Below are 23,407 nucleotides of genomic sequence, written 5' to 3' on the forward strand. Positions count from 1 at the left end.
TAGTGCGATCCATAAACGGCTATAATTACTGTTCCCACGACGTGTCGGGTTTCATAGTGCTTTTTGAATCCTGTCTGTCAGATCCGTATTAATCATAGGTGTGGAGGGTACAGTGGTAGGCACAGTGACATCGGGCAGTGTAATGAGGATAGCATTCATGGGCACATAGGAAAACAAACACGCCAAAACAAAACCGGTATTAAGACGGCCGGGACAATGCCCGTTACATGATAGAAAGATTGTGTTATCAAGCACTGGAGGCTTACGGGCAAATTTGCCTGTGTAATGAAGGGCCGGGATTGGTCCACTGAGTCACATGGCAGGCTGCCGCTACCTGCCGTCTGAAACCGGTCCTCCACCCAGCTCACACCCGGGACCCAACACACAGCAGGGACCCAACACACACCCGGGACCCAACACACGCCAGGGACCCAACACACACCCGGGACCCAACACACAGCAGGGACTCAACACACACCAGGGTAACAACACACACCAGGGTACCAACACACACCAGGGACCCAACACACACCAGGGACCCAACACACACCCGGGGCCCAACACACACCCGGGGCCCAACACACACCCGGGACCCAACACACACTCGGGACCCAACACATGCCAGGGACCCAACACACACCCGGGAACCAACACACACCCGGGACCCAACACATGCCAGGGGCCCAACACACACCAGGGACCCAACACACAGCCGGGACCAACACACGCCAGGGACCCAACACACATCTGCAACCCAACACACAGCCGGGACCCTACACACATCAGCGTCCCAACACACAGCCGGGACCCAACACACAGCAGGGACCCAACACGCAGCCGGGACCCAACACACACCAGAGACCCAACACACACTTCCTGACATTCTACGCAACCGGTCATCAGCAGTGACAGCCCCAGACTCTGTCTCGCCTCAGAAGCGCTCTTCCAAAGCCAGGTCAGAAACCAAAACACCAAACAAAACAACATGGTATTTCTGCCCACAGAGCTGCCGTCTGAGCAAAAAGAGGAGAAAACGCCAAGCTCCCTCAGCCGCCGTGTTGAGAAACGGAGACGCTGTATCCTGGATGGATGAAGGGGGCCGGGGGCCAGGGCACTCCTCACTGCCTCCTGGTGCTGAGAGCTTTGGAGGGAGGCGTTTGTGGTTCGTGCCGATTGTGGCTGTGAACTCTGCGATTATGTCACGTTATGTCACGTCTCGGGTTGGGCTGGGCCATGGCCTTTCCGAAGGCTTGGAAGGAGAGGTAAAACCTTGTCAAACCACTACGGATCAGGACAATACACTGCACCCGATCCTCCCCTCCCCTTCCCCACCCCCCAGCACCCAGTACAGGGAATTGGGAAATGGACACCTTACTTTCAGTTCACGGTTCCATCATTTACACCCCGTTTTTCAGTTCTGTAGCTTTTTTGGGGCATTATTTTCTGCTACATGTTTGCCCCAGACCTACCTGCTATTGCCTCAGACCTGCCTGCTATTGCCTCAGACCTGCCTGCTATTGCCCCAGACCTGCCTGTTTGCCCCTGTTTGCCTACTGCCCCAGAGCTGTCTGTCTCATCTTTAATATCCACATCTGTAACAGCACACTCAGCATTTCTGAATACTGTTTAGAATAAAAACACAAGTCAGGAGTATTTCAAATAGACATACTTTATATTATTGTTAACATTTAAGATATGTACAATTCTTCATACAGTGTGTGGCATGAAAAATAAAATAATTGCCAGTGCTGTGCATACAATTCTGTCCTCCATAGATTCCACAGAAATGGTGGGGTGTCCCTGTAACATTTTGTCCATCCGAAGAAATGGCTCTTTGGCAATTTCTGGCTTACTTTGTTTGACTTGAAAATCATAGATTTTAACTGGTTAGTCTGAAATTACTTGTATTTGACATTAAAACAGATATAAAATACTCCTTAAACCTTAAATATTTTGTGAGTTTCCTTAATTCTTAGTGGTTTTCTATGATATACATCTTTGACGACATGTCTACATGAAATGTCAAAAAGAAACTCATTGAAAAGCAACTTTTATTTCCCACTATTGCAAATATAAAAATACCATTCCTCTCAACTGCACAAATCGCCTTAAGTCGTTCGGGTGCAGTTTGTGGCCTGTAAATCCCCCACATCACCGTCCATTTTTACTCCAGTTCTACTGTAAACATTTAGATGGTCCTTCGGCCTGGTTTACAATTGACCTTTAGCACAATACCCAATACCCAATACCTTTCAGCACACGCAAACCAATAGCATGGCCAACGATTGGTCATTTCCTTTGTGCCAATCGTTGGTTGTGTTATTATTTTTGCTTGTGCTAAAGGAAGTGGGTCAGGGCTGTAGTTTTTTCCGACAGGATCCAGGCTACAGGGCACGCTCATGCTGTTGAAACGGGCGCCAGCGCTTGTGACCACATTTTCTCAGACTCTTGTGAAAGCAAGCGTCTCAAACGTGGTTACGTGGTCAAGCATTTACAAAGAGCCTCGTTGGCTTATCACTGATGGACTGTTTTCATGTGCTGGATCACATTTGTGCGCAGTATATGTGTTACTCCATGTAAGAAGAATGGCTAGAGAAACACACAAGCTTTATAGTATAAAATTGACCCCAAAGAAAGTACAAAAGTACAAACCCCCATAAATCATATAAATGAAATACCAAGTTTCCTTTGAGTGAAATGACTAAACCCTTACCCTTTACTACGGAGATGCAGAATAGTGTGTGTCTTAACCTAATTCCAGAAAATTCTAGACTGAAAAAAAACTGTCAGCTGGCCTTCATTTCGCTCCAAGGTGATCCGTTGTGCGAAACACCTCTTCACTCTGTCTTCAACGAAAAATGAAACGGTCCACGCAAAGCGACAAAATGCAAGCAAAGAAATATAATCTGTCCAAATGCCAAACGTATAAAAACAAACAACAAGGTTCATCACAGAGTCCTCACAGTAACAGACTGTGGCTGGCGTGATGATATAAATTAAAAGTCTTCACTTGGTGGTTCTTAGAAAAGCGAAATGGCGATCTCTTCACTTGTCTGTTTCTTTCCATCCTTGGGCATTTCTCCCGAATTTGTAAACCAGCCGGCGTCCGTCCACCCTCTCCAGGATCTCTCGCTTGTAATAATACCTGTGAGCAGAGAGAGAGAGAGACTGTATTTACACAGCATATGAGCAGCATTTCATTTAGCGAAGCTATTCACTAATGCATGCCTCCCAGAGGCATGGGATAATTCTAATATTTATCTGGCAGTTCTGAAGTGTAACTTCACGGCGATGTGACATCGGTGGCGGTGCTGATATATTGTGTTTGTAACAGGCCTCAGATGTACTGTCTCAAATGCTAAATGGACTGAATTTATATAGTGCTTTTTTCCCCAAAGTGCTTTACAATGAATGCTTTTAATTCACCCAGTATTGTAACTGTATGGGGTGGGTCTGTAACGTCAGTAACTGTATGGGGTGGGTCTGTAACGTCAGTAACTATGGGGTGGGTCTGTAATGTCAGTAACTGTATGGGGTGGGTCTGTAACGTCAGTAACTGTATGGGGTGGGTCTGTAACGTCAGTAACTGTATGTGGTGGGTCTGTAACGTCAGTAACTGTATGTGGTGGGTCTGTAACGTCAGTAACTGTATGGGGTGGGTCTGTAACGTCAGTAACTGTATGGGGTGGGTCTGTAACGTCAGTAACTGTATGTGGTGGGTCTGTAACATCAGTAACTGTATGGGGTGGGTCTGTAACATCAGTAACTGTGTGGGGTGTAACGTAACGTCGGTCAGGCGCACCTCATGGCCCTGCTGAGCTTCTCGTAGGTCATACTGCTGTTGTTCTTCTTCTTGCCCCAGAGCTGGGCCACCGCCTCGGACTTGAGGAAGCGGAACACGCCCGCTGTCCGGTCCTCCCACTTGATCAGCCCGGGGTGCCTGTCGGGGTTCAGGAGGATGTCCCGGATGAACTCCCACAGGTGGGTCCCCCGAGGGTCTGTGGGCGGCAGGGGAGCAGGTGGGGGTTAGCCGATTTCTCTCCTGGGTGCTCCTTTTTTTTTTCACGTTTTGCATTTTTACATTAAGGGTGACATTAGATCAGGAGGTAAGGGCGGTCGTCTGGCAGTCATAGGGCTGCCAGTTCGATCCCCCACCCTGGGTGTGTTGCAGTCTATCTAAACACCAATTGATCCCAGCGAGCTGATTGATGCCTTGTATGGCAGCCCTTCACCGTTGGTGTGCGAGTGTATGTTTTAAAAAATGTTTTTTATATATATATATATATACATTCAATGCAGTCCATTTAAGATTTACATTGTAAAGTACTGTTGGTGGTAACACAAAACTACTGTGTGGAAAACTCTTAAGGGTAATACAAGTTCACGCAAGATGGTCCAAATAATAATTCTTAATAATGTCATCTGTGAAGTAAATTTGCTACTACAAATGAAAGTCTATTATTCCCAAAAAAAAAAAGGTGTATATTTCATGGCTTATGTTCTCGTATTTCAGCAGACGATTATGTGTCATAGTGGGGCAAAACAGCACAGCTCGAGTGTTTCTGCCGTCTGAGCCAAAACTGCAGACCTGAGGTGTGTGTGTGTGTGTGTGTGTGTGTGTGTGCGGGGGTGGCTGCAGAGAGTACCTGTAGACCTGAGGGGTGTGTGTGTGTGTGTGTGTGTGTGTGTGTGTTTGTGTGTGTGTGTGGGGGCGGCTGCAGAGAGTACCTGTTCACCTGCCGGTTTCACCTGTGCCTACAACGCCTAGAACGGCTGAGAGAGTACAGATTCTGAAGCCGCTGTATTCACGGTAATCGAAGGCAAAGAGAGACTCACTGTGTTTCTTGTGTTGCGTAGTTGCGGGACGGTTCTGTGGCGGCTTTGACTCTGAAAAGACACAGAGATGACCTGTGACTTGCTGAAGAAAAACATAAGTCCGCGATACTTTTTTAGGCTTGGCTATTTTTCCGCAAAGTTTTACTTACAAAAGTGAATACACAGAATTAATGTCATTGAACCGTTGCTCTCGTTCAGAGCCACTTTCAGAATGAAGTAGTATGTACTTTCAGTGATACAAATAGCCGTAGAAACAAGCTTCTTGGTTCTCACCTGGACTGGATGGTGTGGGGGAATTCAAGGTAACAGGCGGTTGAAAGGGCATCTTGATGTCAAACATGTCTGAAATCCAGATATACTTTCAGAAAAACAATAATGTACAAACGTCCCTACAAGATCTGAAATCCAGTCACACTTTCAGTAAAAACCATATTGTAAGTTCAACTTCATTTTCCATTGCTGTCAAGTGCATTTGTGAACATATATTATAACGCTGTACAGCAATCCAAATGCCTGTTGTATGTGAATCTTAATTATGCCATGAAAGCTACTGATATTGGTGTTTCCTTTTAAATGTATTACAGGGGCACAACAGTTTGGTTTCATTTTTCATGTGTGTTAGAAGGGAATTTCCCGGAAGCTTTTGACCTTATTTCAGACGTCCATATCAGTTAAGTGTGCCAGGCCCGGAGATATTGATATCAATTATATGATAAGGCGCAAAAGTTCCAGACTGGATCAGATGGACTTTCGGGGCTTCATGTGGATTCATTTTCCAAAGCTTACATGCGAAAGTGAACGAAATGCAGTAAAAACACTGTCATTCTTGTAAGGAAAGGAATTCTGGGATCCTGTTTTGGGAGCTCATTCATGCTTGTGTGGAGCTTCCTGTTACCTGTGGATTGCCAGGTGTGGAAGTCCTCTCGGAAAGGAGGAATCGAGCATTGGTATTCTAGGAATAAAAAGTCAAATATTGTAAAACATTCTCACGTCAGAGTGAAAACATTTGCGTGCATTATTAATTTCGAGTTTTTCCTCTGAGCTCCTGGATATCATGATATAGCATAAACAAAATGGATACATCTGCAGATTATACACAGAAATCCATTATGCAAGGCCCAGTTGCACTGTTCAATCACAGTATAGTGCCTGGTACTAGAATGCTTATTCCCGGCCAGTGGTCATGGGTGTGTTGTAAATGTAATATAGTTGCACGGTGATGGCACACTTTTAGTCGGGTAGGTTTTTACTTACCATTCGCTTCTGTCTTAATGTCCAGTGGGGCAAATATCTCAATGCCATATTGACCTGGAGATGAAAGGCAGGCATACCAATCAGATGTGCAAACAAGAGTTATGCTTATAAACTTTGTTGCAATTAATACATTAAGTAGTTGCACAAATCAGAAGGTGTTTTTTTATGTTGCTGAGATGTTTCTTAGTCTGGCCGTAATTAGAACACTTAATTAGAACAATATATTATGTAATAATTTTAGGAGTTCATGAGGAGGTGTTTATGTGAGTGAGGAATTAATAACCGCACGATGGAAGCTTTTCTTAATTGAACCAAATGACAGTTGATGAGTTCAAAAAATGAAAGTAAATGTCATTTTGATACGGAGAGATCATATCATTATATCATCAATATATCATATTCATCGTTAATTAATTAATTAGTACGCCTATTTTTTTAATTACGAACATAATTTAAAGGGGCGACATGGCGCAGGCAGTAAGAGCAGTCGTCTGGCAGTCGGAGGGTTGCCGGTTCGATCCCCCGCCCGGGCTGTGTCGAAGTGTCCCTGAGCAAGACACCTAACCCCTAAATGCTCCTGACGAGCTGGTCGGTGCCTTGCATGGCAGCCAATTGCCGTCGGTGTGTGAGTGTGTGTATAAATGGGTGAATGAGAAGCATCAATTGTACAGCGCTTTGGATAAAGGCGCGATATAAATGCCAACCATTTACCATTTAAATATCTGTCAGTATGTAGTACAGTTTAGAATTGAGCGCTCAGCTTGAGCACCAACATGAATACTAATGTGTTTGTTGTGAATGACTTATTGTTGTTTCACCATTCAGATAGTCGTGCATGTCAAGGTCTTCCCATCCTGACATGTGTATTTATGCTGATCAATCGGTGAATGGCACCATCACTGCTTAACGGAGTGGAACGCATTGTTCCAGTGAAAGTTTCATATGCAAAGTGACTTGGCAGCGAACAAGGAATATGATTTCAACCGCTTTGTGGCCCGTCCGCCGGCCATGAAGTGATGAGAGGTCACGGGCGACGTCCGGGCGTGACCCTCGGGTCGATGTTTGAGATTATCAGTTACACTCGGTTTCCACAATCCCGTGCTGCCACTCGTACAACCCCGCAGTGACCGACGAGGCCACAAATGGCATTCAGGTATTAACCTATAGGATCCAAGAGTTTAATCTTGTGCGCATAAGCTCCGCCCCCCTCATTGGGAAAGGGTTTCTGGGAAGTGTAGTCCTGAGTGCTGACAGCAGAGCGGAGTGCCTCCTTTCCTCTGATTGGCCGTCCGCTGGGTGACGGCTTGAATTATGCCACGCTCCGTTCTGTCAGTGTTCGAATGAGGCTCACGGCTCCCCTATTCGCTGATTACCCCTGGATCTCTGGACAGAACCGTTTCACCCTGCCCAGCTCTGTCTGCAGTCACACCAGTTGAACCAACCAAGAGGACCAGAAGGCCGCGTTTGGTCTTGCATCAGACAAGCTCGGTAAAACAGAGACATTTTTGAATTCAATACAATTACACAATTACAGCTTTGTATTTGACCCAGGTTTGGAAGCAACGCAGCTAATGCCTTGTTCCGAGGGTGCGATGTCAGTGTCAAACCTACAGTCTTTGGATGACACGCCAACACACGTCCATTACCCATTTGGGTCACATTTGACCTACAGTACAGCCTCAAAAATGAAAATCATGGGCCTGACGTTGTTGAGTGAATCCAGACAGACTGGGTTTTATTGAGTCACGTTCTGAAGAATTGCACCTGCCCATGGAAAAAAAACAAAAACCTTTTTTTAAAGATAACACTCGCCTCAACAATAATAAATAGTGTATCTATTGGATTGTAGAACTGGTTTGTAAGAGCATTTCTTTATGTTCAGGATTGCTGGTTGCCCCGCTGAGCGCGGCGATGGAGCCGCTCTAGTTTGCCGACGAACGGCTTGTTGTCGTTAAGTTTCTGACGTTATTATATAACCCTGACATTTGGGTAATTACACGCTGCGTGTGAGAGGGCCTTCATCCCGGCAGGCTGTTTCGTCCAAGTCTCTGTCAGCTCTAATGACACGCTGAATTCCAATCCATTGTCTCCTGTCTGCCGCTGGTAGGACCAACCCGTCCTGTTTTGGTCTTCTCGCTCGTGTAACTGAGTTAAGGACTGTTTTTTAATGCCTAATGCCCCGAAGCAGGTGCTGTATACACAAAGCATTTGGCCTACATTCGCAGATTTGATGACATAAGAAAAATGTGCACCTGGACGGGCCTGTGTGTGCCGAGGTATGTAATGGGTCACAAGATGAACCCGTCGTTTGGGCATATTTCAGTTTGCTTGCTGCATTGGTATGTGGGCAAAAAAAAAAATTCTTGACTACCCATACTCATGAAGCAAACTTTGGTGAAATTAAATACATAAATAACAGACATATTGTGGTGTCAGAACAATGTTTGCCTGTTGTCTGAGCATGCAGTAGCCGTGACCTTTAAACTTTTTTTCGAGGAGTGGGCTGATCGTAATACGCTCTCCTCTGCTTTTGAGTGTTCTAATGGCAGTCGTTGCAATAGGGCGGCCTGTAGCGTAGTGGTTAAGGTACGTGACTGGGACCCGCAAGGTCAGCGGTTCGATCCCCGGTGTAGCCGCAATAAGATCCGCACAGCCGTTGGGCCCTTGAGCGAGGCCCTTATCCCTGCATTGCTCCAGGGGAGGATTGTCTCCTGCTTAGTCTAATCAACTGTACGTCGCTCTGGATAAGAGCGTCTGCCAAATGCCATTAATGTAATGTAATGTAATGTAATGCTGTTATTCTTATTATTGTAATAGTAATATTAACCTGTACCCCTCAGTGGTCTTGCGTGACGTGACCTGTGAATACCGGTGAGGGACTGAGGCCTGCGCAGAGCTGGTGGTGAGGTGCTGGGAGAGCGGCCTTCCTGTCAGCTCTGCATCGATCTGCCGTCTAAACGCCGAGATGTGCGGCCGCCTCGCCCGCACTAAGAGGCCCCCGGCGGCACCTTAATGGCGCCGTGTTTTAAGACGGCATTAACGGTGAACTCGTAACCGCCCTCCGCTGCCAGCCTTCCCCGCGCGCGCTCGACTCAAACGCGCTAATGATTCTCCCGGGAGGGGAGGGGAGAGGAGGGAGGGGAGAGGAGGGAGAGGAGGGAGAGGCTGTATGTTAGAGAAACAACCGCCTAGTCCTCTGACGTCCTGGTAAACCGTGAAACCCTCTCCAATCATTAACCCCCTTTCCATTTCCGTTTCAGTTTTCTCCTCTTTCACAAGGCCTAATATGTCAGGCTGTGGAACGCAGAGACTTGGGCAGGGTGTAAATATTCATGAATTTAACTGCTAATTAATATTAGTATTATCCATCAATTTTCTTAACCCGCTTATCCTGAACAGGGTCGTAGGGGGGCTGGAGCCTATCCCAGCATACATTGGGGCGAAAGGCAGGAATACACCCTGGACAGGCTGCCAGTCCATCGCAGGGCACACACGCCATTCACTCACACACTCATACCTACGGGCAATTTAGACTCTCCAATCAGCCTAACCTGCTTGTCTTTGGACTGTGGGAGGAAACCGGAGTACCCGGAGGAAACCCACGCAAACACGGGGAGAACATGCAAAGTCCACACAGAGAGGCCCCGGCTGACGGGGATTAGAACCCAGGACCTCCTTGCTGTGAGGCGGCAGTGCTACCCACTGCACCATCCGTGCCCCCCAATATTAGTATTAGTTACATTAATATTTATACGTGAGCAAACCGTAGTTAACCATGAACAAATACATTAACTGTTTTTTTTCATTCCAATATGAATTGGTATTAACTGGTGTACATTGCTAACATGAATTAGTCATGTACAAATACCTAAACAAAGCTGTACAGATTAACTTCTCTGTAGTTACTTAGTTGGTTTAACAACTTACTTATGTAAGTTTATTGTGAAGTGTGACTAATTTTAGCCTTTCCTTGTAGCAGTTAGATGCCATAGCTGGATCTAATTGGTGCCCTCCTGCTTTTATTGGTAGGAGGGCGATTGATCGAAAGGGATTGTTTTTGATTGACTAGTAAGAGCATGGAATTCTCAGTGCTTCCAGCATGGCCCCCCCCGTTTTCAATAACGCACGTTTCATTCAAGATTATAAATTATTATGTTCAGAAAAATGACTCCCAATTATAAAATTGATGCGTGTCCTACAGGCCTGCAACTACATATATATACAAGTATAATTATCGAATACATTTCTGTCCATCCTGCCTTATACGGTGGTTAATGTTCACTTTCTGCACGAATGGCTAAATTGGCAAGGACAGGACTGGGTTAACCCCCGGGAATCGCGTCGAGCCCAGAATCAGGACCGGGCTCTGGTGCTGTGACCCGGGCCAGCCCCCCTCCGCCGCCCCCCAAACCCACCGCTCCACTTGAGGTCGGCGATGCTCTGGAAGAGCAGGGGCCCGATGGAGCCGGCCGCCTGGGCGAAGTCCTGGAAGCTCATGCTGCAGAGCTGCTGGCCGTCCATGTCGAAGTTCTGGAAGGGGATGCTGCCCGCGTCGATCTGGTGCATGTCCAGGGTCTGCTGCAGCCACTCCCACACCTGGAATTTGGACCAGAACTGCGGCTGGGTTTCCTGGGCCCAGGAGCGGCTCGGGAATCCTGGAATCACGACGGACGCTGGGGGGGGGGGAGGGGGGTGGTTGGAAGAGTGTGGCGTGAGCGTGTGTGTTAAGATGTCAGTCATGCTTTTTCAAATACTTTCATGACATGAAACAATAACAATAACAAATAAACAAGCCAAACACAACCTTTAACCATCCACAAATACTTAAACAAGTCCAAAATATGTTTTTTATTGACTTTTTGAATACTTTTAAAATATGTCAAATACTGTCAGAATGGCAGAATCCCTCCCTGTATTTTGACGCAGACTAAAATCGCACCTTTTCAGACTGTACCTTAGTCCTCTCTCCTGATTTCTTCCGTAAATAGTGAGCTTTGCTATTTATGCATTTGGTGCTTTTCCTTTGTTGAAAAACGTATGCATTTGTGAATTGCTTTGGATTGAAAGCGTCTACTACTAAATTACTCAAATGTAAACTTAACCATTTTTGCGTGTCCATTTAAATGCAAAATGAAGATAATTTTCCATGTTAATCATATTGACAGTGGAGCTTCTTCTAATTAAAATATAACATTTTGAATGAAAAGTGTAAGAACCGTTAGCGGTCTTGCTCAAGGGCGCAGTACCGTCTGTGCAGCTGTAGGGGGCGCTCCAGGGGGCAGGGACGTGACTCTCAGCGTTGGCACTAGTGGGGACACTCATGACGCAGCTGGTTTGACGGACCATGATCCAGGGGTGGAGAGAGCGGAGATGAGGGGAGGGTCAACCTGTAGGAGCAACCAACCGAAGGTCATGAAAACTCACCGGCTGCCATTTTGTATGAGTGCTGGGTTTGTCATGTAAAATGCAGACCATGCCAATACAAAAATGGGTAACCCTGTATCTCAAGGTTCCTACAAAGGAGCTATATAACTCTTTCATAAGCTTTACATAGGCATATATAAAACTCATATATAGGTTACAATGGTAGCATCAAACAAACATCACACAGCCGACCCACAAATCCCATTGCGCATCGCCTGGGACAATGTCTGGGATAATGTGTCGGTTCAAAGCCCCTTAATGCTATACTGTAGGTAAATAGGGGCAAAAAGCACATGTGCACATATTTCTCATGTTCCCTTTTCTTTTGAGCGATTCCTGAGACGTCCCTGTTTTGGGGGTTTTGCACACAACACCAATTGATTGCTTTATGGCAGTCCACATTCCGGCTGGAGGTGGAGGTGTGGAATAACCGTGCAGTGTGCAGTGCAGTGGGAACAGCACTGCGTTTGAAACCCAATGCACTTTGGGTTTTATCGCCTGGCTTTGTCTCACCCTGGAGAAAGATTATATCTGAATTGCTTCAGTACGAACCATTCGGTCGACAAGTTGAAAACCCAAAGCACCTGTTTTCACTCTATCGGCCAAAAACATGTCCCTAGAAAAGGGTTCCTTTGTCTCCCCACCTCTCGATTAGCAGAAGAAAAGTGAGAGTTTCTTTCAACCGAGAACCGCCGCATCTGATGGCCATTGGCTCGTCCTGCGTTACAGCATTGATATCTGCGCCCACAGTGACCTCCTTTCATAAAGATTATCAAAGCAAATGTTGCAAAACTATTTCAAGGCTATTTCTGAATGAAAAAAAACACATTTTTATTTCTACTGTAAATTATAGTAGTTTTATTATATAGGCTTCATTATTATAAGGGGAAAATGTGTCAAGGCATATTACATGCACACTGGGAAAAGAGCTAAAATGTGCAAAACGACAAAACCCGAAACGAGAAAAGTCAAAGGGCAATCTGGCTTTTTTTGTTCTGGCCTTGAGACGATTTAATCTTTTACTAGCATCATGGCCTTACATTTAGTCTTCACTTTTAACAGCCCTTTAAAGCTCATCTTTTCAAACTCGCTTTTTATCCGCTGTAATTATTGTACTTCCCGGTTATCCACGTTACTTTTTCTGCATCACCTGTTTCACCTGTTTTAGTTCCATTTCTCAGCAACCAGTGCCTTCCTGGTCATATCTCCCTTGAGTCTTTCTGTATTGCCTTTCCTGGAAAGAGCTCTGGATGCCTGTTTGACTGCAGAAATGAAAAAAAGTAGGATAAACTACATCTAATAAAAGCAAATGCACTTATTAAGACACCCCTCTCCTTTCATTCTCTCCAATTTGCCATTGTTCATTCTGCCTAACTCAGGACCCTGACAAGCTGGACTTGTCCGTGCAGTGCTAATCTTTCAGCCTATTTTACACACTGCAGACCTCGCAGGGGAGTGGGAGCTGAGGAGAGTGCAGACTTTCTGTTTCTCTTTCAGATTAAACCCTTTCGAGAAGTAGGTTACTTGGAATGTTTGTTTTTTTTCCGAAGTCAGTGTTCTGGAACCCCCCCATTGCTTTTGCAGTCGTCAGCAGTGATTGTTACATCAGCATCAGAATTCTCAGTGAAGAACGTTCTGATTCTGATTCTAATGGCGTATCGGTGATCTAATGGCGTGACGGGTTAACACAGGAGATGTCTGCTGACTTACACTCACGTCTCCTGGCACGAAAAGTTCACCTGTGACCTGCAACCGAGGGTTGCCAAATTACTCGCAGCTCACCCCTGTGACAATGGGGCTTGTCCTATAAAAACCAGTACAGAAAACAGGCATACGAGTCTGCCTCTTTCTCATGCGTTCACACACTGTCTTCAGAAATAACGTAGGCTGAGTAGATTTAGTTGAATGAGTTACACATTAGCTTGTGTCCAAACGGATGAATGTGAGTGTTCTCGTAAATCACTAGGAACGACAGTGAAGGCCTGGCCAGACGGTTTTTTTAATAAACTGACATGTCTGAGTCTTAAATGGATTGTGTTACAGTGGTGATGTTTGTACTTGAACACTGAGATCCTGCTCATGATATGGGCAAGGAGTTTTTATCAGTTTGTGTTTACAATGCTGTACAGTTTAATGAACAACCTGTATTGCTAGTTTCTGTCAGATGCGTGCCAGCGTGCTGAATGGACCTGTGCCTTAGCAACAGGTGGGAGTTTCAGTTGCACATGAAACGATATCAAACAGCACTTTAAGATGTGTGTTCCTTATGTTTTTGGGTCCGCAGAAATAAATGAGTTTTGAGGGGTTTTTTTTGTTTTTTGAGTTGCTTTTATCTTGTTTTAAGTACCGTTTGCCCGACAAGTAAAATGTTCTTAACCCACTAGGAAATCTTGAAAAGAGTCAAACTGACCTTATTGGCAATATTACTGCCTTATTTTTCCAAAAAGTTAAAGAAATAAGATAAATACTCAAATATATTTTGTTTTTTGCAGTGTCCACAAGTAATTTAGAATTTCATTTCCGAGTGTCAGACTTCTACCACTTCTGTCTTGTGGTTAAGTAGATTTCTGTGTCGGGCAGCGGTGTAATATAGTGGCTGGGGAACTGAGCTTTTAACGCGGAGGTTGTTAGTTTGATTCCCAGAGTACTCCTCTGTAGCCTTTTTCGTGAGACACTTCTGCTGGGCTTCCTCAGTGAAAATCTGCAGCTTCATTGTGTGTAAAAATGTCCTGCAGTTGCCTAGGTGAGATCGTCTGCTAAATTCCAACGTAGAGTGACTCATTGAAAACGGTTGTGGAAATACAACAGTGGAGTTCCCGTCGTCATATTTCTGAACAACTCCCTCTGTCTCAATGCACTTCCAAGGAATTGAGTCAGGCATGATACTTTACTTTAAAGGAAAGTGAAAATGTACAGCGCAAACTAATGCTCATAAGTTTAGTTTTTAGTGTTTTAAGGGAACGTTTGGTTAATCTCTGGTGGGAGGCATTTTGTTTAGGCTAGCACTGAGCTGTAAAATCAGCAGGGGGAGAATTAGCAGGCAAATACAACAATAAAAACCCGGATCCAAAAAGCGATATTAAATGTTGTGTGATGACAAGTGTCTGGCGAACCCCACAGAAACAGCAGTGGCTCGTTTCACAATGGCCGTACTGAGCCGTTTTTCGCTCTCAGACGGAAAATTCCTGTCAAAACAACGGCTGTTGTGCTGATTTGCACGGAGAAGGTGATCAATGAAATGACTTGCAGCCTAATTGTTCACCATTAGCGGGTGATGTGCTTCGAGTTTGGCAGTGTTGATATTTGTGAGTTGTGTGTGACCATACACATGAGGCAATGCTTCATAGCACAGTAATAAACGCTATGTTTATGCTAAAGCACGAGGTAGGCATACCGTTCTTAAACTTAGAACTTAGAACTTAGACCACTTAGAAAAAGCGTCTGCAGTTTGAAAATGCCCATTCTTTTTATTGAGCATAAAACTCTTCCTTAATGTCTTTGAAAAATGTATTTTGCATTACATTAGTTTTGATCGGATATTGATCTATTGTGTCCTATATGTTTAAACGGGCTGTGCACCAATAGTATCTGATGCTTACCCTGGTGTAAAATCCAGCTATGACCAGCTTGAAATACTACCAACCAGCTGTTTCAAAACATAGCTTGAGCTGGTCAAAACATGTTGAGTACAGAGCTGGATTAACTGGTCAACCAGCTTCCAGCTGTTTGAAAACCTAGCTTGAGCTGTTTTTTTTTTCTGCAGGGTTGTTTTTGAAAATAATATTATGCTTTACATTGATTTTGATCACATATTGATCGATAGTGTCCTAAAAGTCCATACGGGCTGAACATCAATGGTGCTTAGATAAAGGCAATCAATCAATCTTTAAAAATTGCTATGTTCACCAACAGCCGTCTGCAGTCGTTCCTCTGTGATAGGAAACTGGATGATCCCATGTTCCCACGTGATCTCTCGCTGTGATACAAAATGGCTCCTCTTGAAAGCTCCCTGATCACTTTCTCAGGACATGGTGTTCGACTCGAACTGCTTATTTCTTTGGGCAACGCTCCAAATCAGAGAGCCAAAATGGTTGGATTTCACTGGTATCGACTCACACGTCACATTTTTTGACAGTTCTCGATTTGCGGAAGAAAGTTTTTTTTGTTGTTGTTCATTGTGCCTTTTTTCCGTTTTGACCTTGTAAATATTTTATTTTAATAAAATATATACAGCGCCTTTATCCAAGATGCGCTGTACAATTGATGCTTCTCATTCACCCTTTCACACATACTCACACACCAATGGCGATTGGCTGCCATGCAAGGCACCAACCAGATCGTCAGGAGCAATTGGGGGGTTGGGTGTCTTGCTCAGGGACACTTTGTCACACCCACGGCGGAATCGAACTGGCAACCTTCCAGCTGCCAGACGACCGCTCAAACCACCTGAGTCAATGTCTTGTGTGTTTGTGCTGCTCATTGACTATCAGTCATGCTTGTGGCAGACTGGAGGTAAACATGATCCCAATATAACCTCTGTTGACAAAGCCCCCACACTACGGCTATATTTGCATGGAAAATGCAAACGCGTCGCAGTTCTAAGAAATGGAATTTAGCTGGAAGGCACTGGCAATATTACAGGCTCTGATACATTCATGGTCAGATGGATAATATGGGTCTGTCGTGGCAGGGGTGGTAAGTCAAGTCGTAACACCCTCTGAACAAACAGGCACACACGCAGACACACGCCCACGGGCACACATACACACGCAGTGCAGACGGTCAGCTTTGAAGGCGTTCACTTCCTAATTGAGTCATCTGTGTAGGAATTATATAGGTACAAATACACAGCTGGCCATGATGCAGCCAACTGTCCAAACAATTTTGCTCCCCTAAAATGGGAGGACTATCTACATCAAGTCATTCCTACCTGGTCCGTCCAATATGGATGTAAAGACCCTCAAATTAAAGCGGACCAACCACCCTTTGACTCATTCATGGGTTTTATTTCAAATCCAAAGTTCTGGATTATAGAGCCAAAACAACAAAAGCTGTGTCACTCCCAACAATTTTGCATTTAACTTTAGAGTATATAAAGGTTAATCACATTGTGAAATTTAATAAGATAACACTTTTAAGATGAAATTTTTTAAAATCTAGCCAAGGGATGATACTATATGGGCTTATTGTTAAGATGACCTACATATACTGTGTTGACTGTAACCAGACATGAAAATAGCCTTTATGGCATGTCATAAAAGCATAAATTTGCGTAAGCACATAGCGACGTCATATACTTTAGTTCTGCCCGCTGAGTCAATGACCCTTTGATGATGAACAGGGCTGACAGCCACCTCTTTCAGTAGAGCCATCAACAGTGTATCTGACTCACAACGTAAGAGATTGTTTCTGATTTATTGTGTGTGTGTGTGTGTGTGTGTGTGCGCACCCGTGTTTGCGTGAATGTGTGCGTCCGTTCATGTGTGTGTGTGTATATGTGTCTACAGTACTCTTCTATGTATGTGTGTGTTTGCGCACATGTGACCGTGTGTGTCTGTGCGTGCGTGCGTGCGGCCGTGTGTACAGTACGTGTCTGTGCATGTGCGTGCGCGCGTGTGTGTTTGTGTGCATGTGTTTGCGTGCTCATGTGTGTGTTTGTGTGCGCGCGTTTGTGTGCACGTGTTTGTGTGCCTGTATGTGTGTGCACGTACAGTATGCGCTAGTGTGTGTGTTTGTGGATTATTTTGTGGGAAAGAATTTGTTTTATAGTTGACTTCCTTGTGTTTCCTGCAACTGTTGAATTTTTGCAGAGAAATAAAAGAGTTTAAGCAGTGCAGCTCATAAAAAATAAAATAAATAGACTTTGCAAGTAGTCCCCTTGTGTCTTCAGAAAGCTAGTGAATGCAACCGCCATGGAGCTCTCTCTCTCACACAGGTATGGAACTTAAACAAATGCCTCTGCGCTTCACAGTGCCTCCGTGTGTTTTAAAAAACAGTATGAATAATACACCTCGTGAGATAGGGATCATAGATCACACTCCCTTCTGTTATAGTGCATTTGTCGGTTCCCCCACTGCTGATTAACCCAGGGTTGTTTTCATTCCATTTCATTTTCAGACCTGGAAGACTTTTTCCACATTATTTTACTATTTTACTATCCACATTTGTCTGGCGGATTGGTAACAGTAGTCATTGACAGCATTAACTGCTGGGCTGCCAGCTTAACATTCACACTTTAATGAGGATTGAAAATGATGTACGTAAATATTTGGCGGATTAGCATTTCAGTTGATTTAATCCTCTCAAATACAATGCTGTGACGCATGCACGCACCAAAACGCACATGCCAACACACACACACACACACACACACACACACACACACACACACTCACACACACACAAAACCACATGTTTGAATGAGGTACTTGTGGTATTTTGATGATGCTACAAATGAAAGCCCTTTGATGTATAATATTACTGTGAAAACAACTAAAGCACCGTCAAGGTGCTGATGTTAAGTTGAATGACAATTAATGTTATCTGTCGCAGGTGTTACCAATCCACCAAATAAATATGGCCACTGAATCCGCATGTCACTGAGAAAATGTTTACCGGCTCTCAGAGCCAAAACAAGCCTGCAATTGATTGTGATCTCAAAACTAGCCTGCAGCAGATGATCTCTGGTGAAGCGAACATTAGGCCTGTTTCTCAACCTCTGACCTCCGAGTTCAGCGTTCTCTCTCTCTCTCTCTTCTTTTATGGTTTTTCACTCTGATGGCCAGCGGGCGTGTATGCTGGGAACGGGGTTTCAGGCTGACCCTGGGGTTCGAGCCCTTCTGTGGGAAACCTGGACCACGAGAGGTCCCCACGCCCCCACAGCCGATTCCTCCGCCGCTGAACTCTGACCCTTTCGCTTAGCACGCGTAATCCCCGGTCTGATCGATATACGAGCGCGATCCATACCGTCTGCGCTGTGAAAGTAATTAAGCAGACGCCCCATAACCACGGCTCCCACACCAACGGCTGGCACTGACGAGTAACCGTCGCTGCGCTGGTGGTTATGGTTAATGCAAATCTTTTCGCAAACTTCTGTTTATACTGTACGAAGCTTTCGTGTGAGGCAGAAGGTGAGGTGCGCACTAAACACATAATATCATTCTGCCCAACGTCGTCGTCCTGCACGGCGCCTCTTTCCACAATTGATTTGGAGAATTGATTAATATTCCACCTCCGGTGCTTATAAGTCACGAAGCGTGATTAAATGTCACGACCCATAAGGCGGTGCGTGTTCTGCGGCCGGAGGAGGGGTTGTTCCTGTCTCTCGTTTCTCTTCGTCCGACTGAATTCCCGTATCGCTGATCTCACACCTCATAAATCTTACGCATGAAGGATTGCTGCTCAATTTCTGTCACGTAGCACTGGCCTGCCTTTCAAATTTATTTTCTGCCAACTTCCATGACAAGACAAAGCTATGCAGATTCAACAGATAGATCGCGGAGAGTTCAAATGCGCAAGCCAAACTTTTTTGGGGTTTGTAGGCCTTGCAACCTGATTATGACAGCAGACATCATTGGATAGTAATAATAATAATAATAATAATAACAATAATAATAATAATAATAATAATATGTAAATTCTGTGTCTCACTTCAGTACAGTACAGTATTTGAGATAGACCCTTTGCAATGGAAAAGTGAAAAAGAATCTTCGGTAATGTGCTTCCTAATTTTGTACCTAATTGTGTACACACTCCTGGGGGATACACACACACACCTGAGTGATACACACTCACACTCACCTGAGTGATACACACACCTGAATGATACAGGTACACACTCCTGTGTGATACACACACACCTGAATGATACAGGTACACACTCCTGTGTGATACACACACACCTGAATGATACAGGTACACACTCCTGTGTGATACACACACACCTGAGTGATACAGGTAAACACCCCTGGGTGATACGCACACAACTGAGTGATACACACCTGAGTGATACTGGTACACACTCCTGGATGATACACACACACCTGAGTGATACACACACACACTTGCGTGATTCAGGTACACACTCCTGGGTGATACACACACACCTGAGTGATACACACACACCTGCATGATTCCGGTACACACTCCTGGGTGATACACACACACCTGAGTGATACACACCTGCGTGATTCCGGTACACACTCCTGGGTGATACACACATACCTGAGTGACACAGGTACACACTCCTGGGTGATACACACACAACTGAGTGATACACACACAACTGAGTGATACACACACACCTGAGTGATACACACACACACCTGCGTGATTCAGGTAAACACTCCTGGGTGATACACACACACCTGAGTGATACACACACACCTGAGTGACACAGGTACACACTCTTGGGTCATACACACACACACACGCACACCTGAGTCATACAGGTACACACTCATGGATGATACTCACACACACACCTGAGTGATACACACTCACCTGGTGATTCAGGTTCACCCTCACCACACATCGTCTGTCACATATGAAATATTTTTCTGATGCCTACTTATGAGTCGAATTACAAGACTAATTAACACCAAATTCCATTTCGGCTTTGTAAATGTTTGCCTTCAGGGGAGCTGGATTTTACCTGAAGGTGTATGATTAAGCCTGAAATATTCAGAAATGGAGCGTTTTAAGTGGTGAATTACCAAAAGGACAATCCACAGTTGCTTCTGTTTTGTGAGGCAGAGCGGGAGCGTGAACAGCAAGCTGATGCGGGGGGTCAGGGAAGTGAAACCAGTGTGCGTTTCTGTGCGAGCCGTTATCAGTGCGCCCTTTCAAAGCGCGTAAACGAACACGGTCCCCATTTACAGCTAGCGCGTCAAACCTAACGTCTCTACACCAGCTGTTCGGCGCCGGTTCAGTCCTAAGCCTTGGCTTTCGACAGTCCTGAGAGTGTATCCAACGAGCAACTGCCAGTGCCGCAAACGGTCCAATCAGAGAAGCTCAGCGGCCCTGCTCTGAATCGGACTCAGGCTTACCGGGATGGTGGGGACAGGTTCTGCCACGGAGGACGGGAGGTTGTCTGAGCCGCCAGGTAGCTGCAGGTGTAGCTCTCTCTCTCTCTCTCTCTCTGCCTCTGTCTCTTCTCTCAATCCTCTGCTTCTTTCTCTCCCTCCCTCCCTTTCTCTCTGCCTCTGTGTTGTACAGTAAGCTGGCTCGTGGTGTGGCAGCTCTAGAAGAGGGTGTGGGATCCTGCGCGGGACGGTGCAGTCCCACCAATGGGGGATTTTCAGTGCCTGTTTCCTGCTCTGGCCATTGGTTACCTGTGCCGGTTCAGGCCAGGTAAGCATTTGCATATGCATGAGAGAGGGAAAAAAAATCACTTGTACCTGTAGCTGTTACTTTCATTCTTCATTCATTCCTCTCCCTCCCTCCCTCTCTCTTGCTCACCTCCCTCTCTCTCTCTCTCTCTCTCTCTCTGTCACACACACACACACACACACACACACACACACACACACACACACACACATATTTCTACCCCCTGCTCTTCTTCCTAGAAGCCTGCATATATTTCTCCCTTGTCAACTGTCAACAGGAAGAGATAGAAAGTGAAAATTATTTAGAGCCATCAGCATTTGTCGTTAGTGCTATGGATTGGAGCTCCTTTCCTGTTTTTAAAAGACAAGCTTGTGCCAAGATCCAGCATTCCCCGTGGCTTTTGAATAAAAATATATTTCTGCCCACTCAAGGCCGGACGTCACAGGACTGTGGCTTATTCTGGCCCGGTGGGATGCTGAGCAACCTCAGCTGACACTAGCCAACTGCCGTTTACCGCCCAGTCGCTGGAGTCCCACAAATAGTACACATTTTCAAATCTTTGACATTTAATTTGTGTGAAAGTAACAGAAAAGAGGGATAAAGGCCTCGCTAACGCACTGTTTGTGTGTTCGCCTGTGCAGATCGCCTCATTAAAAACCACAGGGTGGGAACATGAGATCAAACAGCGTGGCACGGAGCCCCCCCATGAAAACACATCTCCACGTCCAAATCCGTATTCTACATTTAGTCATCCGTACATTTGGTTTTGTATTCCATGCACACGGTTTTATAATTGCAGCTCACCAGCTTTTAATTAAATGGATAAACGGCTAACACAGTTTGTGTGTAGCCAGTTAAATTAATGTGCGGTCGAAACAAGAAATTATCTTTGCGTAGTACCTAGTAGAAATTACACAGAACATTATTTGAAAAAATTCATTAGGACATTATTTGTACGATTGCTGTGTTGTCCTTCTTTTGTAATGGCTCTCAAACCCATGGTTTATCGGTAATATTGGCACGGCTAAGTGGTGCCACTGTTTTTTAAATGTCAGTGTGCAAATAATTTTTGAAGAATTATTCATGAATGTAGAAGGTGTTGAGTTACTGTTAATTAAAGACTTTCTGGGCATTGTCACACCTGACACTCCCTCAACCACTCTCCACCGGCAGCCTTTCTCGTTTTACTTGTTACTCCGAAAAGGAAAACAAAACAAACAACAAAATTACTGTAAACAGAAAAAAGTTGGCTTATTACCTCTAGTTTTATTTCGGCGGAACTTGTTTTAACCGCACGATTGTTGGGAAAAAAAGATGATCAGAAAAGGGAGGTGGTGACAGATGGTGGGTTAAAGCCTCCAGACTGCATGTGATAGCCAATACTGTCACAGATTTCTGCGGTTCACCTACACTGAGAGTTGTACAGCATTCACACTGTAATACTTTTTTTTTTAAATATTTGGACTGGCCAATTAGCTGTTTGCAATGGCAGCTGTGTTCACGCCTGATCCGCACCCCCGGTTTGGAGACACGCGGCCCACAGCCGAGCTTGCGTAGGGTAGAGTCAGAGGAGGACCTTTTATGTGTGGATGTGGGCACCCGGCAGGGGGGAGCGAGACAGCGATGAAATTTGGACTTCTAGCTGTCCGAACCCTCCCGTACCTGGGATCTACCGGTCCCAGTCGGCCCTGGCACGGTCCGGATTCTATCTGAGACAGAGGGGCTGATCCAGGTGTGGTGCCTTAACCGAATAAGACCCCCAACAGCCCCCAAAAACATTCATTTCGCGTCTCAATTGAAGTGCAGGCAAGGACATGGAAAGGTTATCATTCAGGCCTTCCTACAATAGGACTGTATACTGAAACTGAACACTGCGTTCAGAAATGCGCAGATAATGTCTTGCGAACAGATTTTCGATTTCCTTACTGAATTTGACCAATGATATTTGGAGGGTGAGATCAGTGGGAGACTAAATGAAACCAGAGCTATTTGTCGCACGGCGTAAAACATGCATTTTAATGCTGAGGAACACAGACCGTTTTGTTGGTTGATCAGATACGGATGCAGATGAAGCTGGTCTCCGCAAAGGGCATGACATTCAAATTAATTTCATCACGCAGAGCTCGGGGAGGAGAGAAAAATAGCTGGTGGAAAACAGGGCTGGGTGCTGCGGCACACGTTAAGACCATTCACCAGTGCTCGCCAGCAGCAGGGCACTTAGGCCGACTTGTTTACACGGAGGCTTCTGCTTTTTTTTTTTTTCTGATAGAAAATAAATTTTACAGTCCAAACACCACAAGATTTACATTTTGTCGCTGTTGGGCACAGACCTCTTATCTCCAAAAAATGGAATTCTCGGGAACAGCAAAAAAAAAACTGTTTCTATTTTACATTCACCAGTGGGGGGTTTTGAACTGACTTTATTAGTTTTTGAGTTATGAAACTTTGGCAGTGCATAGAGCCAGCTGAGAACTTTTTATGTGTTTGGGAAACTAAGAAGACAAAAAAAAAAAAAAATGGAAATGGAAGGTTTTTTTTTGTTGTTGTTGTTGCATGATGCAGA

At 45.1% G+C, this 23,407-nt stretch overlaps 1 protein-coding gene and 1 long non-coding RNA gene across 3 annotated transcripts in view; one reads left to right on the forward strand and one right to left on the reverse strand.

The window, feature by feature from the left end:
• LOC133111694 (uncharacterized) overlaps positions 1 to 23,407 on the forward strand; it is a 78,804-nt gene that overhangs the window by 11,391 nt on the left and 44,006 nt on the right. Inside the window, exon 2 of the long non-coding RNA XR_009705007.1 lies at positions 3,863 to 3,981. This is a non-coding gene — a long non-coding RNA (uncharacterized LOC133111694). The remainder of the gene's footprint in view (positions 1 to 3,862; positions 3,982 to 23,407) is intronic.
• On the reverse strand, positions 1,652 to 20,767 carry ehf (ets homologous factor). 2 transcript variants are annotated; one of them, XM_061222231.1, is made up of 9 exons: positions 20,562 to 20,767; positions 11,307 to 11,477; positions 10,506 to 10,763; positions 6,091 to 6,144; positions 5,732 to 5,788; positions 5,110 to 5,178; positions 4,837 to 4,887; positions 3,803 to 3,998; positions 1,652 to 3,145 (listed from the first exon to the last, which is right to left on the reverse strand). In XM_061222231.1, exons 2-9 carry the CDS (start codon positions 11,434 to 11,436, stop codon positions 3,046 to 3,048), a joined length of 915 nt encoding a protein of 304 aa, XP_061078215.1. In that variant the 5' UTR covers positions 11,437 to 11,477; positions 20,562 to 20,767; the 3' UTR covers positions 1,652 to 3,045. The 2 variants fall into 2 exon arrangements, with proteins under 2 accessions (XP_061078215.1, XP_061078216.1); XM_061222232.1 differs by having other exon boundaries at positions 11,337 to 11,477; positions 20,562 to 20,764.

The sequence above is a fragment of the Conger conger genome, chromosome 15, assembly GCF_963514075.1.
Source record: "Conger conger chromosome 15, fConCon1.1, whole genome shotgun sequence".
Lineage (NCBI taxonomy): Eukaryota > Metazoa > Chordata > Actinopteri > Anguilliformes > Congridae > Conger > Conger conger.